The following is a 17788-nucleotide window of genomic DNA, read 5'->3' on the forward strand; positions in this document are numbered from 1 at the left end:
GGACCTGTACAAGTTGATTATGGTTAATCGTAGCATAAGTTTTCAAACAACTATAAATGCATTTATATATACCACTTTTCTGTTTCACTATCCAACAGATTCATCAAGTCCGAACAGTTCTTTCTTGTTGTGATTTGAATTAATACTGCAAAAGCTGTTTTCGATGTCTCAGTCTTGGCATTTCAGTTGGACTTTCCTGTGTCTGCAGGATGCTATGTTTGTTCGTCTTGTGGCTGGTGGGATTGCTTTTTCAAGAAGACCAATCTGTAATCAATAGCTTGGTGCCTCGATTGAGGAACTATTGACTTCTGAATCTGAAAGAGTGAGTAGCTACAACTTGGAAGAACGCATTGTTGGATATTTTGGTGATCTAGGCTGCTCTCCTAGGTCAGATCTTTTTGGGTTGCTACAGTAGGACGGTGCTACAGTAGGCCGGTGCTACAGTAGGGCGGTGCTACAGTAAATGGCCACCTATCCTTATGTGTTGTCTTGATCGGAGACATCGATTTTGATCCAACGGTGCTGGTTCCCCTAGTGCATAGTGCTAAACATATAAAAGGGGTCAAATGACCTAGAAGAGGAGAGGTTGAAGACGGCTGCTGCTCTCTGCCTTCTCTCTTACACACTCTCTCTCAAGAACAAGCCACCGATCAGGCTAGCACTAAAGCACTAGGAAGAACCTAGCACAAATTGCTCCATCCTGGTGTGAGCAATTAAACAAGAGGAGGAATGGCATCATCTTCAGACCAAGGTATTTCTGATCTTATTCTTTTGTGGCTCAAACTAGAGCTAGTTGATCCTGCTGGATCCAACAATGGTATCAGAGCACCTAGCTCTTAAGTTTGAGCTCTCTTATGCTCAAGTTCATGCTTGATTTATCAAGTTTATGTTAAGTATCAAGCTATTCTTCCTTTTTTGGCTTGATCTTTTTTCTGGCCCTAACAAATCTTTTGAGGCTCAAGGGTTTCAATTATGAAGTTAAGTAAAAGGGGGTCTGATGCAACAACTGAAAATCCCCTATTTCTAGAAACCCTAGAACAGAAATTCCTATGTTTTTACCCCTAATTTGGATCAAGAGTTTCGGTTATGTAACAAATTGATGGGGAAAGAAGCAAATTTTGCATAAATCTTGATGTTTTTCCCAAATCCGAGACTCTAATTTAAGCAATTATGTGTTTCCCTCCTGCAATAAAGCCTGTGGTTTTGGTTTATGCTAAAGATTTAAGGGGAAACCTATAACGTGATTCTTAAGATGATTTTCCCCAATCCGAAACCCTAAAGTGATGAAAATTTCCCCTGTTTTGATGCTCATGGTTTCGGTTAAGTATGAATTGAAGTGGGGACGGATTGATTTGATGCCATAATCAATCCTAAATTATGAAATTCCCCAAATTTTCGGAACCCTAACCCTAATTTAAGAATCATGGCGGTGGAAACTTACCTTATGGGTGTCGTCGCCGTCGCTGGCCACGGCGGCGCCGGTGCCACCATTTTATGATGGCGGTTCTGCTCGGGCACACACCCGAGCGGACCTGCCGTCCACCGCACCGGACCCCGGCGCTCCTTCCTCGCGCGCTCGTCGCCGTTGAAGGCCGCCGCGGTGCCGGACTTGCGCTGGCCGTCGACGCCATCGCGGGGACGCCCGCACGCGCTCGTTCGCCTCGCGCAGGCGCCGCCGGAACCGCTCGACGAGCTGCGCGCTGGCCAAAGCCGCACGCAACTCCGGCGAGAGGAACCGGACGACGCCGAAGCCCTCCTCTCTCGCGCGGTGCTCGCCGCCGTCGCCGCTGCGCTGCGCGCCGTCATCGCCGTCGGGAGAGGAGAGGAGGAAAAGAAACGGGCTAGGGTTTTCGAGGGAGCCGGGCGACGACACGCGCGGTTTTGTTCAGCTGCGGTCGTTCCTGGCCGTCGGATTGCATCCGACGGTTCAGGTCGTCCTGGCATGTTGCAAATGGGCTGTGGCCCAAGAGGGGATCAGGGGGAGCAAATACTGGGCTGGGCCAATTTCGGCCCAGTTCAGCAGAATTATTATGCAATATAAAAAAAAAATTTGGGGCTGAAATAATTATTTTCAGGCTGATTTTTCCTGCATAAATTTATTATGTCTATTTTAGGACACATTTTTTTTTTAATTACCATGCCTAGTTAATTTACATGTTGTTATTACATTTATTATTAAGTTTGTTTATGATTAATGAATTATGGTGATTTTCATCATTATAATTATTATGTGATAATGCTTTCGCTACAAAATAAAGTTTATGGATCCTCAAATAAAGTGTGGTTTTATGCCTTGTCATTCTGACCAAAGTTGTTTGACGGGCATTTTAACTGCAAAATTCTTTTATTGGTCTGTTTCACTTCTGGCCAAAGCTGATGTGAACCGGGTCGGTAAAAGAAAATAATGAATGAGGATCATTAATGTGTGGCTTCTATTTATCAATTTGGCCAAAGCTAATTGATGAATATTTGTCCACAAAATTTTGTTGTTCATTTTCATCTCTGGCCAAAGCTGATTTGAATTTGATCAATAAAATTTAATGATGATTATGATGATGCTTACTAAAGCATTTTGAATTTTTCTTTTGCAGCAACTAATGTCTCTAATATTGCTGGAATGCTAAATGGCATCGAACAGCTAAATGGCAGCAATTATGTCACGTGGAAGGAGAAGCTTGAGATCACTATGGCCTTACTCAATATTGATTATGCTCTCCTTAATGATCCTCCTGAGGTGCCTAAAGAAAATAATGAAAATTATGAAGCCCTCAAGAAGGAATATGACATTATTAAGGCTAAGTGGGATGACTCTAATCGCAAGTGCCTTATGATGATAAAGGGCTCCATTACACAGAGTATGAGGGGAGCCCTTCCTGATTGTGAGACAGCAAAAGGGTACTTTGCAAAAATTGAGCATCAATTTAAAGGGTCTTCTAAAGTTTATGCAACAAGTCTTATCAGAAGGCTAATTGATGAAAAATATGATCCCACTGGAAGTCTTCGAGAGCATATTATGAAAAAGTGCAACATGGCCACCAAACTAAAGTCAATGGAGATGGAAATCTCTAATGGTTTCCTCGTCCATTTTATTATGTCATCTTTGCCTCCCCAATTTGATCCATTTATGATCAACTATAATGCGATGGATGTTAAATGGGAGATTGATGAAATGATGGCGCGATGTGTGCAAGAAGAAGAAAGGCTTAAGGCTGACAGAATTGATCATGTTAATCAGTTTGGTCATTCACAAAAGAAGAAGTATAGAAAATTTGTGAATGAATATGTGAAGCCCAAGCCTTATAAGTTCAAGGAAAAAGGCCAATCCTCAAAAGGTTCATGACAAAAGAAGCCAGAAAAAGCGCCTAATGCTGAAGGAAATAATTCCAATGCTTGCCACTTTTGTGGAAAAGGTGGGCATAGGCGAAAGGATTGTTTTGGCTTCAAGAGATGGCTCAAAGAAAGAGGTACCGACACTATTACTGTTGTTGAAGAATCCCTTTATGTTAATTATGCCACCAATACTTGGTGGATTGATTCAGGTGCAACAATTCATGTTGTAAATTCGTTGCAGGGATTCAATATGAGGAAGACCCTAAAAAGAGGGGAAAGAACAATTAGAGTTGCTAATGGTGTTGAAGCTTATGCCGAGGTGATTGGAGACTTCACTCTTACACTTCATGGCGGTTTTAAGCTTCAGCTAAATAATGTTCTTTATGTACCCTCGATGAAACGGAATTTAGTTTCCGTCTCATGTTTAGATGATGATAGTTATGAGTGTCACTTTGGGAATAAGCAGTGTATAATTATGTATGACAATAATAATGTTGGCCTTGCCTGTCGACACGACAAACTTTATGTAATTTCCCTTTGTGATGATATAAATAATGTGGGTTCTACCTCAAATATAAATGTCGGTACCAAACGCAAACGTAATGATAATGAGACTTCTTCGAAATTATGGCACTATCGTTTATGCCATATTTCGAGGGGGAGGATTGAGCGTCTCATTAAAGATCAAGTTCTTCCTTCTCTTGATTTTTCGGATGCGGATGTTGATCATTGTATCGACTGCATCAAAGGAAAATATGCCAAGAAAATTAAGAAAGGTGCAAACCGAAGCACAGGAGTTTTGGAATTAATTCATACGGATATATGTGGTCCGTTTAATGTGAGATCTGTGGACGGTTATAATTCATTCATAACGTTCACTGATGATTTCTCCCGTTATGGATATATTTATCAAATCAAAGAAAAATCAGAGGCATTAGACAAGTTCAAGATTTTCAAAGCTGAAGTTGAAAATCAATGTAATAAAAGAATTAAAGTTGTAAGATCTGATCGTGGTGGTGAATACTACGGCAGACATGCAACTTATGGTCAAATTCCTGGACCATTTGCAAAATTCTTACAGGAAAATGGCATTGCCGCCCAAGACTCAAGACTGGGTGAACCTCAAGAAACGGGGTGGCTGAAAGGAGAAACCGCACACTTATGGATATGGTGCGGAGTATGTTAAGCCACTCCACTTTACCGGTGAATTTATGGATGGAAGCCCTTAAAACAGCAAAGACATATTCTTAACAGGGTCCCCAGTAAATCGGTGCCCAAAACACCGTATGAATTATGGACTGGGAAAAAGCCAACCCTGAATTATTTTCATGTATGGGGCTGTCCTGCTGAAGCAAGGATTTTTAATCCGGTGATGGGAAAATTAGACCCCAAGACAGTCAGTTGCCATTTTATTGGTTATCCTGACAAATCTAAAGCATATCGATTTTATTGTCCAAATCAGGCAACGAAATTTGTTGAAACAAGACACGCTGTGTTCTTGGAAAGTGATATGATGAAGGGGAGCATGACTCCTAGAGAAATAGTCTTGGAAGAAAAACAGGAATATGTCCCGATGCCTGTAATCCAAGAGCCAGTGTTTCCAGTACATACTGAGACTGCACCTCAAGTTTCAGCTCCTGTAGCTGATGGTGCTCGCAAAACTGGACAACAAAAGGACCAAGGACAGCAATTACGAGTGTATTCAAGAAGGCAACGTGCTGCTAATACAACACCTGCTGATACACCGGTGACTGTCCCAGATGTCACATCTAATGATGCTTTTGTTGAAAATAATCAGCAGTCTCAAACTGTTATTAATGTGCCGAATAATGAGCCTCTTAGAAGGTCACAGCGGGCTAGAAAGCCTGCTATTCCTGATGATTATCTCACCTACATGAGTGAGGATACAAATGAGCCAGTGCTAGATAATGATCCCACCTCATTTAAGGAGGCTATGCAAAGTGAATATTCATCTAAATGGCTTGATGCTATGAAAGATGAAATGAAGTCCATGAGCACTAATGATGTATGGGACTTAGTAGAAATCCCTGAAGGAGCCAAGACAGTTGGATGCAAATGGGTCTATAAGACCAAACGTGACTCCAAGGGTGATATCGAAAGGTTTAAAGCAAGGCTTGTGGCAAAAGGATTCACACAAAGAGAAGGGATTGATTATAATGAAACTTTTTCACCCGTCTCTTCCAAAGATTCATTCAGAATAATTATGGCACTTGTGGCTCATTATGATTTAGAGCTACAACAGATGGATGTCAAAACGGCATTTCTAAATGGTGACTTACATGAAGATGTATACATGGCACAACCGGAAGGTTTTGTTGTGGAAGAAAATAAACATTTAGGATGTCATCTGAAGAAATCCATCTATGGTTTGAAACAAGCATCAAGAGAGTGGTATCTCAAATTTGATCAAGTCATAAAGAAATTTGGCTTTAAGGAAAATAAGAAGGACAATTGTGTTTATGTTAAGTTCAAGGGGAGTAATTTTATCTTCCTGATATTATATGTTGATGACATACTCTTGGCCAGCAGTGATAAAAATATGTTGATGGAGACCAAGAGATTCCTGTCTTCAAAGTTCGATATGAAAGATCTCGGTGAAGCAACTTATGTTTTAGGAATTGAAATTCACCGGGATAGATCCAGAGGGATCTTGGGGCTATCTCAGAGAGCATATATTGAAAAGGTACTGAAAAAGTACAATATGAATAAGTGCTCAGCCTCGCCTGCTCCTATTGTTAAGGGCGATAAATTTGGGACTTTTCAGTGCCCAAGAAATAATTATGAATCTGCGCAGATGAAGTCAATTCCTTATGCCTCAATTGTTGGGAGCATTATGTATGCACAAGTGTGCACTCGCCCTGATTTAGCTTTTGTGACCGGGATGCTTGGCAGATATCAGTCCAATCCAGGTCTGGATCACTGGAAGGCTGCTAAAAAGGTCTTGCGTTATTTGCAAGGTACTAAAAGCCTCATGCTTACTTATGAGAAATCTGATAACCTCGAAGCAGTGGGTTATTCAGATGCTGATTTTGCGGGGTGTGTTGATACTAAGAAATCCACATCAGGTTATATCTTTACCCTTGCAAAAGGAGCTATATCATGGAAAAGCTCAAAGCAAACTGTCACTGCATCGTCGACAATGCAGGCAGAATTTGTAGCATGTTATGAGGCTACCGGGCAGGCGGTATGGTTGAAGAATTTTATCTCGGAACTAAGAGTGATTGACAGCATTTCCAGGCCTCTCACTCTATACTGCGATAATCAACCCGCAGTGATCTATGCGAGTAACAACAAGTCAAGTGCAGCTGGCAAATTTATTGACATCAAGTATCTTGTTGTGAAAGATAGAATCCAGGATCAAACAATAGATATCAAGTACATTAGTACTAAATTTATGTTAGCGGATCCGCTCACGAAAGGCTTACCACCCAGCGTATTTAGAGAGCATGTTGCCGGCATGGGTTTGGTTGAAAGCTTTTAATCCTGGAGAAGTTGGAACTATTATGGCACCATCTCCCCAAAAGGGGCTCATTTTGAGATCGGATGGGAACCATAGTCACTTGGTTTAGCAAGACTTAATTGATTTGTTGTAACCTATTGTCTTGGTGTACCATTTTATCAAAAGATGAGTCTGTAATGTTTATAATGTTTATGTAAAGAATTATGTAAATTAAGTTAATATATGATGTGAATAAAGTTTATGGAGCTCATAAATTAAAGAGGTTCATTTTGATATGAAGTAATGTGCTATAGTCACTAGATTAAATGGTACCTAACAGACCATTATAATCTTTTCGTCCTAGTGCATTATTTTGTTGAAAAAATGAGCTTATAATGATCAGCCTTACGATCAAGGGGGAGAATGTTGGATATTTTGGTGATCTAGGCTGCTCTCCTAGGTCAGATCTTTTTGGGTTGCTACAGTAGGGCGGTGCTACAGTAAATGGCCACCTATCCTTATGTGTTGTCTTGATCGGAGACATCGATTTTGATCCAACGGTGCTGGTTCCCCTAGTGCATAGTGCTAAACATATAAAAGGGGTCAAATGACCTAGAAGAGGAGAGGTTGAAGACGGCTGCTGCTCTCTGCCTTCTCTCTTACACACTCTCTCTCAAGAACAAGCCACCGATCAGGCTAGCACTAAAGCACTAGGAAGAACCTAGCACAAATTGCTCCATCCTGGTGTGAGCAATTAAACAAGAGGAGGCATGGCATCATCTTCAGACCAAGGTATTTCTGATCTTATTCTTTTGTGGCTCAAACTAGAGCTAGTTGATCCTGCTGGATCCAACACGCATACCCTCAGAAGCTCCTGCACGGTCTCGAATAATTATCTGGCGGTACCTTGAACAAGAGTTGATGCAGACTGGGCGTGGTTTCTTGGAGCACTATTGACGTATGGCTTTCATATGTGTGGCTGGGCTGCCTATCCATACCCCAAGCACGCTCCGTGTCTCCTACATAACCAGGTATGTACAGAATACGCCACCTACTAAAACACATGGGCAAGGGGGACAAGATCTTAAGGGGATGAGCATGATGAGCCTATGAATGTGATGTTGCGATGGTTAGGCAGAAGGATAAAAGTTTACTTTTGCATTCTCTTCATACTCACCACCAGTAGTCACCGTTCGCTAGGGATTACACGAGGTGGGTGACAAGATTTTAGACACTGATAAAAGTTTACCCACCTTGATCTTGACCGTTCACTGAACAGCGTGCAGTCAGAGTGATCGGACACAAACCACCCAGTAGAAAGTCGAAAGTTGCATAACTGGAGCTGCTGCTACGCTGGATGGAAGTTAGTCGATACGCTGTTGAACTTTTGCTCCGGCTAAGACTAGGAAATGGCCGGCTGTTATCATTCTGAACTTTCCATTAGAGCATAATAGGACCAGATGTAGCTTTCTTTCCGGAAAGGAAAGAACCAGGCGATTCGGCACTATTGCCGGTGATGTTGAGCCTAGCTACGAGATCACTCCTCTGACAGAGACGGATTGCAAACGGACGCTGCATCCACTGACCATTCGTGGGGAAGTCATTGGGGGTGGGGAGTGGTCACCTGGGCTTCTAGAAGCCACAAAAGCCAACGCTTTTCCCGAAAGCCATCAAAAGCTCGCCCGGGCTAATGGAAAATGACGTTTGAAAGGGAAATGCAGGAGATGACGGGAAGGCAGCAATTGGAGGGTGGGCACTGGCTCCTCCATGCTGCTGTCTTTTGGGGGTGACGTCATGCGAGCTACCAACCACCAGCTACCACCGCCCGCCCGCCCAATGTATCCCCCAAAACCTCCTCTCCCTGTCCATCCATTGCCACCATCGTCTTCTCCCAAGTTGGTGCTAGTGGAAGACCACTCTCATAAGATTCAGATTTCTTGCTAATGTGAGCTACGGTCGATTTTGAGCGGTCGACATGGCGCGTGCCAAATTCAGCAGGAAGCTTCCTAGGCATCAATAAAAGCATGAGAAGGAACCCGGCCATATGCAATGCATGAATTTCTGACAGACGAAATATGATTGGATCGTCGTGGATATAGCACCTCTGAATGCCAGCCACTGTAGGACGAACCTAATGAAATTCGCCTCTATCCGGGAAGAACCTAATGAATCATCATCATCAATCCGCTAGGAATATGTATGTGTGGGGCACAGATAGTTTGCAGCATTGGTGGGCAGTGGCAGGAGAAAGTACTTGGGTGCAACTGTTTTGTCATCCATGGAGCTTTTGGTTGACGGGTGAGGGTTAAGAATATATTTGCCCCACTATGTGGGATTCAGGTGGTGAAATGAGATAAATCTTAGAAACCACGGGGACCTCTTTGCATATGGCACAATGCAAAACAAATCCTCACACTGGCAGTAGATCACAAGTCGTTATAGGCTTACGTTTAGAACTTACCATTTCCATGGGTAAACAGAAACATCGGGTGCAAGGTTCATGTCATTTAGGTGGTTGTTCTTTCCAGCAAGAAAACTTAAACTAACTGCAACTCTGAGCAAGAACATAACCGGTTGAGCTACCTGCCTCAGATTGTGGAAAATTTGTCGCGCCTGTCTATTTACAGGGTGCAAGTTTTCATAGGCACGTTTCAACCTCCGAGATTTTGTGCAGGTTTTCACATGCATATCTCAACAAACCTATCCCAAAAGATTCCGAGAGCTCTTAAGTATTGCCAGATGTAGCTACTCATCTCGGCTTTGTGTGGGGGCCATAAGCTCATGCAGTTTGACAAGACAAGACAACGAACCTGTTCTTTCCACAGATGTACTTGGGTTAAGCAAACGGCTGGCTTTGTCATTTTCCGGATACTCGACCTTTTTTTTCTTTTTGAAAGGAGGATACTCGACTAAGCATCCCAATTTTAAAATGATTTCGCTGGATGTCCAATCTGTGAGGTCTTGCTCTCATGTGACCGAACTTCCGCGAAGGAAGTTCTATTGAGATCTCAAGTAAGAGCGTCAGCAAAATGGTGAGGGTGTAATGGGGGCGCAGGTGTCACATGTATATGCTTTTTAGCACACAGATCTGATGAGATGCGTGTGCTGCTGATACTAACTACTCCAGCATAATCTAATTGTATTTATTTACTGATGGAGACTTATTTCTGCAATTTCTTGTTTCAGCTTAGTTATTTTTGGCATACCACATCTGCATAGAGAGGCTTAGAGCATCTCCAACAGACGCGCTAAATCGCGACGCGCTATACCGGCGATTGGGCGCGCTGTATACCGCTGGCGCGCGACATAGCGAATTTGCCTCCGGCAGAGGCTCTATTTTGCAGCGCGCGTTGGTGTGCGAAAAACGCACCTCCGGCAGAGGTTGTATTTTGCAGCGCGCGCGCGTCACAAATTGCTAATCCGACCGTTTTTTTTTTTGAAAATTCATCAAACAAACTATGCAAATATGATCGAAAATACGAATATATTTTAAAAGTGCGCGATACAATGCGACATTTAAACGAAAATACTAAAATAAACTACTCCTCGCCGTCGTCGGACTCCCAGTCGAAGTCGGAGCTGCTCAGTGTCGTGTCCGACACCGGCGTCGACGACGTCGTCCACTGGAAGTCGGAGGAGGAGGAGACGACGATGGTCGACGGCCCTGCGCCGTTCTTCTTTTCCTCCTTCCTCCTCGCCGCCGCCTCGGCCCTCGCCTTCTTCCTCGCCGCGGACTCGGCGCGGCGCTTCTCGCGGCTCGCCTTTTTCTTCGCTTTCATCGCCGCCTTCTCCTCCTCCTTCTGCGCGTAGAAGGCCTCCGTGGCGGCGACGTCCTCGGGGAATTGGCGCGCCCATTCGAGGCGCAGCGCCTTGTCGCGCTCGGCGATGAGGAGGCGCTGCTCCAGCTCCCGATGGCGGCGCTGCTGTTCGCGCGTGACCATCGGCGGCGGCGGCGCCAGCATCTCCGCTTGCTCCCGCGTGAAGACGTCGTGGAAGTTCAACGTCCGCCGGGAGCGGCCGAGCCGCCAGGCGACGGCGTCGTACGCCCGCGCCGCCTCGTGCGCGGTGTCGAACGTCCCGAGGCGGATCCGCTCCTCGCCGGAGCGGATTTCCGCGTCGAACCGGCCGCTCGGCCAGGCCCGGACACCGTGGTAGCCGGAGGAGGGGCGGCGGCGCGGAGGCATGTCGCGGAGGCGGCGCGGTTGGAGACGGAGCGGCCGGAGGTGGAGCGGCGCGGGAGGGAGAGAGGCGAGGAGGGAGACGGACGCGTGGAGGAAGTGGCAGTTGCCCGCGTTCGCGCGTGGCGTGTTTATAGCGCGCGCGGCAGCGCACGCGGCAAGTTTCCCGCGCGGGCGGCAAATTTTTTAGCGCGCGCCTTTTTCCCGCCTCCGCTGGAGCAGCGCGGCAGCGCCCGCGCGCGGCAAACCGGCGGTTTTTTGCCGCGCGGGTTTTTAGCGCGTCTGTTGGAGATGCTCTTACATCTGGCGAAAAATGAGGTATGCATCCGACACACCCAGCTATTATTTATACATCACTTTATTTCATTTTCTCTATATTTGGCTAGTGATGCTGATAAGCAGCTACAGCAACTACCAAATGTCAATATTCAGAACGTTTTTTAATGGAAGTTAATATTCAGAACATTTTGGCTGTACATCCACTTTATTGCTCTACTTTTAGTCTTCCTAGTTAGTGTCCTTACAGAATTAAGAACAAACATCTACTATTATGGAACATAATTTCTTAGCTGCTCCTCTCTGTTGACTTTAGTGCGAACAAATTCAGAGGTGGTGAATCCAATAAAAGATGGGTAGCGTGACATATGGCAACAAAGGAAGAATCAACAATATTTTTTACCAGCTGATGCTTTGCTTTGGTTTCAAGATTAGCATTATGGAATATAAATGCAGAAAAACAAGTTGGTGGTCAGCAGTTGCATTAGATCTTTGACATTTAACTTTGAGGCAGCGTCAGTAATTTAGTATTACCACTAACCTTCCTTTCCTAAAAAAAAGAGAAATAAGAATAAAATCTGCAATTTAAAACAAATACCAACACTAATTGTGCCTTGCCTGCGAACAGAAAAGGGAACTGTGATACAATACCATTTTTTTTGTTTCCAAAACCCATTTCTTGAAGGGAAGTGCTTCTCTGGACGAATTTCTAAATACGTAACTTCAAAATGAGTTTCTTATTTTTCATGACAGTTTCACCTGAGGAACGTCTAGCTAGAACTACACCTTTTGTATTATCATCTGCCTAGTTATACTGACTTCCAACGCTATAAAAAATCCAGTATTGATGTTCCCGCAGTATACTCACAATCAGTTACTAGTTGGGATTTGACGCATTGGACATCTTACGCTAGAATCAAACTGTTAAGACCCGCTTCTGACTGTTGTCACTAAAACTTGTGCGGGAAGAACATCCTAGAAAGCTAATACCACTGGTATAAGAGCATCTCCAGTCGCGTCCCCCAAAGCGTCCCCGAAAGAGATTTGGGGGACGCCGGTCAAAAAAACGTCCCAGTCGCGTGCCCCAAAGGCCGCTTCGGTCCGGACGTGCTCTAAATGTTGTCCGGCGTCCCTAGCCCATCCCCTGTGTATAGAGTCTCTACCGGGGACGCCGGACACGACTTTTACACTTACTTTTTGTTTGGAGGTCACGTTTGGGGGACGTGGCTAGAAAAGGGACCTTCTCCAAACGAAAATTGTGTCCGGACGTCCCCAAACGACTAATCCGGCGCTTTGCCCGGACATCGTTTGGGGGACGCGACTGGAGATGCTCTAAAAACAGCTGATTCTTGGATAAAGAGCACATAAGGACAGCACTACTAAGTGCATCCGCAAACAGACGTCTCGTGTCCGAAGCTGTTCGCCGGGACCGAAAGCAAGGCCTAGCGCATTTTTTTGGCTAAATTTGGGCTGACTTTGCAGTCTGACGGACAGGGCGTGGACGGGTTGTTGTGTCCTTCCAAGGCCCGCAAGTCAGTGTGCTAGGAAATTCATTTAATTTTCTTTGTATGCATTACAAGTTAAGCACAATTAATTTTCTACACCCTAGCTAGTCTGGCCCTCGCCGCCTTGCCGTTTGCTACCCGCGGCGCCACCGGTGCTGCCTTGGCCCTCGACAGGTTGAGGACCACCGGAGCTTCCTTGGCCCTCTTCTTTGTTGCCCTTGCACGTCACAGTGCAATGGTTCCGTTGGCCCGGCGCATCCTCTCGGCGGTGGCTCCCTTCCACCTGGCGACAATCATGGCCTCCCACTGTGTTGCCCTCGTCAAGGCCGCTGCTTCCGCTTTTAGATGCGTCGATTTTGGCGACCCTAGCCGCCTGCCACGTTGCCAACATTGCCGTGTCCTCCCGCAGCCACTTGGCCGCCCTAGCCATTTGCACGTCAACGAAGGCAACACGCTGCAGGCACCCGCTTACTACGACATTAGAGCTTTGGCATTTTAACTTTGAGGTTGCGGCCTCTTTTGCCTCCAGCACGAACTCGAGGGCAGCACGCTAACAGTCACCCGCTTCTGCCGCCCGGCGTGCCTGCAGATTTGCCTAGGCACGTCGCTCTTTCACCATGAAGTGTCGGCTGCGTTCCTCCATGGTTTCCATTTTGAAGGACAACTGAACAACACGCTCGTTGATGGCCTCCTCGATTGCGCGCGTTGGCTGATGCGGCCTTGAAGGACTCAAGGAGGATGGCCTGCTCCTCTTTGACTCCTTCCTTGTCCCATTCCCCAGTACCCTCATCGTCGCTTGCTGTCAGGCTAGGAGGGTACCGCTCGGCCGTGGCCTGGCTAATCTCGGCCCAAGTAGTGGGATGGCGCGAGTCATGGCTATGCCTGCGTTGCCTGGGCAAGACCCGGATGGCTCGGTTTATAGCCGCGGTTTGGGCGGGAAAAAACGAGGCCAGGAGGGGAATGGCGTGCGCCGGCGGGAGAACTCGGTGAGAGGATGTGGCGCGGGCATGAAACAGTGGCGGCCGCCATTAACTATCGGTAGCTACGTCGGCTGCCATTAACACAATGTTTACAACGGTATGACGGGCCACTAACCCCATAAATGCGGTGGATATGGGCCTCCGGCCAGTCCGCGGGTCACCTCAAACGGACCGAACCAGACTGTTTCAGTGTCCAAAATGCTGATGGTTGTTGGAGATGCTGAAGTGTTTGGGCATCTCTAGCGGCCCGTGGATACCAAAATCTGCCTTTTGGCCATGCTTGTCCGTTTGGGCTAGGGGTCGCTCCAGCGGTCGGATGCATTTTTTTCCAATAAATTTAATGTAATACAGAAATATTACATAAGTTTCATCATGTACATGGTTCATGACAGTGAAAAATTGAGAAAACCTAAACTAGATGCTTGTGTTGGCCCTCGGTTTCTTCGTTGCGAAGGAAGAACACCCAGGAACCTAAACTAGAGGATATCGGATGATCCTTTGCTCCGTTGCTGCGAAGGAAGAACATCCAGAAATCTACATTAGGTGCTAGCTCGACATCTTCGCTGCAAAGAAAGAACATCTAGAAACCTAAACTATAGGTTTCTACTCATCGCCGCTGTCGTTGCTGCCGTCACCACTATTGCCGCGGTAGTGCATGCGGCAGGATGTGTCGTTGAACGTTTTCACCCTGAGCTCAACAAGCAGTTGATCTTTAGGTTGTGGGCGAACTTCTCCCATTCAGAGTGGAGGAACATCTAACCTTGCCCATCGAACATGATATCGATAGGCCGGCAAAAGCCGTAGCTGACTCCCTCAGGTGAACCCAGCCGGCGAGAAATTATACGGACTTCTCCGGAAGTTTCTTTGGGCCGAAAACGTCGCGCCGGTGGAGATGCCCTCCGGCGGTTTTGTTGTCCGAAATGCAGACCGGACATTGATGCGCTAAGTGTTCGGTAGAAGCAACTTCCGGAGATTCAGATCGCTCAAGGATATGGCATATGTTGTTGGAAATTGAAATGTCCTGTCATGTGATGAGAAGGGGCAAATAGCTGCGAGATTAGATAGATCAGAGAGACTACTGATACCCTGTCTGTGCTTTAATCTCTGAAGGTCACCTGACTAACCCCACACCCTGCCCAAACTCGGAAGCTGGATTAGATTAACTATAGTAGTACTGATCCATGGATAAAGTACTAACTACACTAGCCCACCAACCACCACCATCCACCCCTCAAGACGGCCAGACACAGGACACGCCGAGCTCTGACCATTAAGTCATTAACTAAACCAAAAAGCTCCTCAATCCATGCCCCCCCTCTCTCTCTCGCTCCTCCATGCCGCTTTATCCCTCTTCTCCATTAACACCTCTCCCATACCTTCTACCTACCTACCTAACCAGGAAGAAAGGGCATCTCACACATGCTCCCCACTCTCCCTCTCCACAGGACCAACTATTTTTATGCATAAAAAACTAACATGTTCACTGGTGACTGGATGGTCATGTCATGTGCTCGCAGACATTCAAGGGCCTAACTTCCCATAACCACCAGTAGCACTCACTCTCACTTTCATCAGTGTGCAGCACTCACTCCCTCCCTAGATGATGAGCCTAACTTCCCAAAATCAAGGGTATGCTTAATTAGATCTCATCTAGTGGGATATGATGAACTTCCTACAGTACGCACAAAAAGAAAGAGATTGCAGGTTAAAGGAAAAAAAGTAGCAGTCGTGAACTATGTCACCTAGATGATGATGATGCATGCATGGTCGGCTTTGGCCCATATGCTAGCTAGGTGCAATTTAACAGAGAGAAGAGTAGATTTCCTCATGAACATGCATGTTACAGAGAGGCTACTACTATCTGGAGTAGTTAATTAATTAAGCATGTGTGTCTTTAGTTAAAAGAGCAGTATGTCCGATGTCACTGTTACTAGTGTTACTGGTGCTCCCTACTATTGGCCTCCCTCTAGTGGTGCGATGAATCTAAACATGCGCTGCGTGCTGGCCTGCTGCTGCTGTTGCATGGAGGAAGAAGCGACGGCGGCGCCCCCGCAGCTGCACCCCTCGCCGGCGCCCTGGAGCCCGAGGCGGTTGAGGCACAGGCACACCGCGGCATTGTGGCTCGCGGGTTCCTGCTTCACCGCTGGCTCGTCCTCCGCCTGGTAGGGCGCGAGGCTGATGGAGAGGTTGAGGTCGATGCCGAGGTGCCGTCCTGTCGGCGGCGGCGGCGGCGTGGCGCCGGACCCGGACGGCTCGTCGTCTTCGCTGCTGTGGCTGCAGGCTGGCTCGGCGGAGCTGGAAAGATCCTGCTGCGGCTGCTGCTGGAAGTGGTGGTGGCTGCCGCCTGGAGCGGCGGCAAAGTGTGGTCGTTCGTGCGCGGCCGGGAGCAGCTGCGGCTGTCCGGGCATGGCGATGGCATTGAGCGGGCGGTGGGTGTGCGGGTCCATGCCTCGGGCCAGGAGCTTGCGCTTGATGTGCGTGTTCCAGTAGTTCTTGATCTCGTTGTCCGTCCTGCCCGGCAGCCTTCCGGCGATCAGCGACCACCTGAGCACACATGACAACACCGTAAGAAACTACACCGATCGACCCATCCCGGAGATAAAAAAAGAGAGAGAGAATATAATCTTACTTGTTGCCGAGCAGCTCGTGAAGCTTGATGATGAGCTCGTCCTCCTCCTCGGTGAAGTTGCCCCGCTTGAGGTCCGGCCTGAGGTAGTTGATCCACCGCAGCCTGCAGCTCTTCCCGCACCGCAGCAGCCCTGCACCACCATGACATTCATACACGTACGTCACTCCCAATCGTCACGCCGCCATAGCCGGCAGGCCGTTTAGGTTGAGCACGTAGTGGTGGGTTCTCTCTCTCAAGAAATAAATACAAGATATATATACCTGCGGCTTTGGGTAGGGATCTCCAGCATCCTTCGCCATGGGCCTTGATGTAGGCGATGAGGCGCTGGTCCTCCTCCTTGGTCCAGGCGCCCTTGTTGGTGTGCGCCTTCTCGCAGCACGGGGACCTCCCCATGCCGCCGCCGCCGTCGGCAAGAACGTACGTACGTAGACGGAATCCGCCGAGCGCCGCCGCACCCGAGTAATAACAGATATATGTTGTTGTTGTTGTTGTAGAGGAAAAGGAGGAGCGGTGTGTTGTTGGTAGCGGTGGTGGTGTGTGTGCGAGCGAGCTTTCTGTGAACAAGGAGGAGAGAGGAGAGGAGAGGCGAGGGTGTGTGGATGGGTAGTTGGTTTTATATACGAGGAGGGGAGAGAGGAGAGGCAGAAGGGCCCCCATTGACGCGGATCCCTCAGGGCCATTTGACCGAGTTGGTGCGATGAGAGGGGAAGAGGAAGAGGGGGGAGGTGGGGCGAGTGGTTGCAAAGCCCTAGCCCTGGATTTGGTAGGTAGGCATGCTGCTGCTTCTTCTACTCGATCCACCGCCGCTTGTCCTATTCCCCTCCGTTCCCTCTCTCTTTTTTTATATTCGTTCTTCCTTTATTTTTGTTTTGTTTTGTTCTGTTTGTTTTGCGAGTACTAGTTTTTCTTTGGAGGGGAATGCTTGGTAGGTGTACCCGGCGAGCCTACACGAGAGGAGTTGGCTAGCTAGTAGGTGCAGCGCAATGGAACGAGGTTGGATGATGTGTGCCGCCTGTGTCCCTCTTTCGGGTTTTTGGGTGGGGTGATTGGATTCTTTGTATTTGGATGGAGATTTGTTGAACATCTCTTGCCCAAGCTTGTGCGAATAGCGACACCCCAGAACATATTGTCTGTTTCATACCTTTTTTTTTTACATGCATGCTTCATGGTGATGCACTAATTAGAAATGGGAATGTGTCCTCAAGAGCAGACGAGGGTAGGTACCTTGGATGTAGGTTTTGATGGCATTGACTTTGCATGGCATATATTATATGTTGATTCGTGCTAGAATTATACCCATTATCGAATTTTACTGGACTTGCCTTGATATGTCTCACGAGAGCTCCTTATAAAATGGTGACATCGCAACCGTGCAAGTCATATATATAAACCAATATTTTATATTTTATACACTGCATTTGTGGGTGGGT

General features: G+C 47.0%; 3 protein-coding genes across 4 annotated transcripts; 1 reads left to right on the forward strand and 2 right to left on the reverse strand.

Annotated features, from left to right (window-relative positions):
- The first annotated feature begins 423 nt into the window (after positions 1 to 423).
- LOC139830542 (uncharacterized) lies at positions 424 to 3909 on the forward strand. Of its 2 annotated transcripts, XR_011742922.1 has the most exons (3): positions 425 to 751; positions 2592 to 3464; positions 3572 to 3909. XR_011742922.1 is itself a non-coding variant. In XM_071818847.1 (2 exons), the coding sequence occupies exons 1-2, from the start codon at positions 730 to 732 to the stop codon at positions 3338 to 3340; spliced, it is 771 nt and encodes a 256-aa protein (XP_071674948.1). In that variant the 5' UTR covers positions 424 to 729; the 3' UTR covers positions 3341 to 3909. The 2 variants fall into 2 exon arrangements, 1 of the variants encoding a protein (XP_071674948.1); XM_071818847.1 differs by having other exon boundaries at positions 424 to 751; positions 2592 to 3909.
- Positions 3910 to 10329: 6420 nt separating this feature from the next.
- LOC127347290 (uncharacterized) lies at positions 10330 to 10974 on the reverse strand. The gene has a single exon (XM_071829210.1). The coding sequence runs from the start codon at positions 10972 to 10974 to the stop codon at positions 10330 to 10332; it is 645 nt and encodes a 214-aa protein (XP_071685311.1).
- A 4554-nt stretch (positions 10975 to 15528) lies between these two features.
- On the reverse strand, positions 15529 to 16961 carry LOC127294160 (transcription factor MYB41-like). The gene is made up of 3 exons (XM_051323910.1): positions 16619 to 16961; positions 16359 to 16488; positions 15529 to 16273 (listed from the first exon to the last, which is right to left on the reverse strand). The coding sequence occupies exons 1-3, from the start codon at positions 16749 to 16751 to the stop codon at positions 15682 to 15684; spliced, it is 855 nt and encodes a 284-aa protein (XP_051179870.1). The 5' UTR covers positions 16752 to 16961; the 3' UTR covers positions 15529 to 15681.
- Between the last annotated feature and the right edge of the window lie 827 nt (positions 16962 to 17788).

Source organism: Lolium perenne, chromosome 4, assembly GCF_019359855.2.
Source record: "Lolium perenne isolate Kyuss_39 chromosome 4, Kyuss_2.0, whole genome shotgun sequence".
NCBI classification, from domain to species: domain Eukaryota; kingdom Viridiplantae; phylum Streptophyta; class Magnoliopsida; order Poales; family Poaceae; genus Lolium; species Lolium perenne.

Coding starts and splice junctions, on each gene's coding strand:
- LOC139830542 (XM_071818847.1), top strand. CDS start 730: ATGGCATCATCTTCAGACCAAG. Junction 752..2,591: donor GGCATCATCTTCAGACCAAG/GTATTTCTGATC, acceptor TTTCTTTTGCAG/CAACTAATGTCTCTAATATT.
- LOC127347290 (XM_071829210.1), bottom strand. CDS start 10,974: ATGCCTCCGCGCCGCCGCCCCTCCTCCGGCTACCACGGTGTCCGGGCC.
- LOC127294160 (XM_051323910.1), bottom strand. CDS start 16,751: ATGGGGAGGTCCCCGTGCTGCGAGAAGGCGCACACCAACAAGGGCGCC. Junction 16,489..16,618: donor ATCCCTACCCAAAGCCGCAG/GTATATATATCT, acceptor ATGGTGGTGCAG/GGCTGCTGCGGTGCGGGAAG. Junction 16,274..16,358: donor CACGAGCTGCTCGGCAACAA/GTAAGATTATAT, acceptor ATGTGTGCTCAG/GTGGTCGCTGATCGCCGGAA.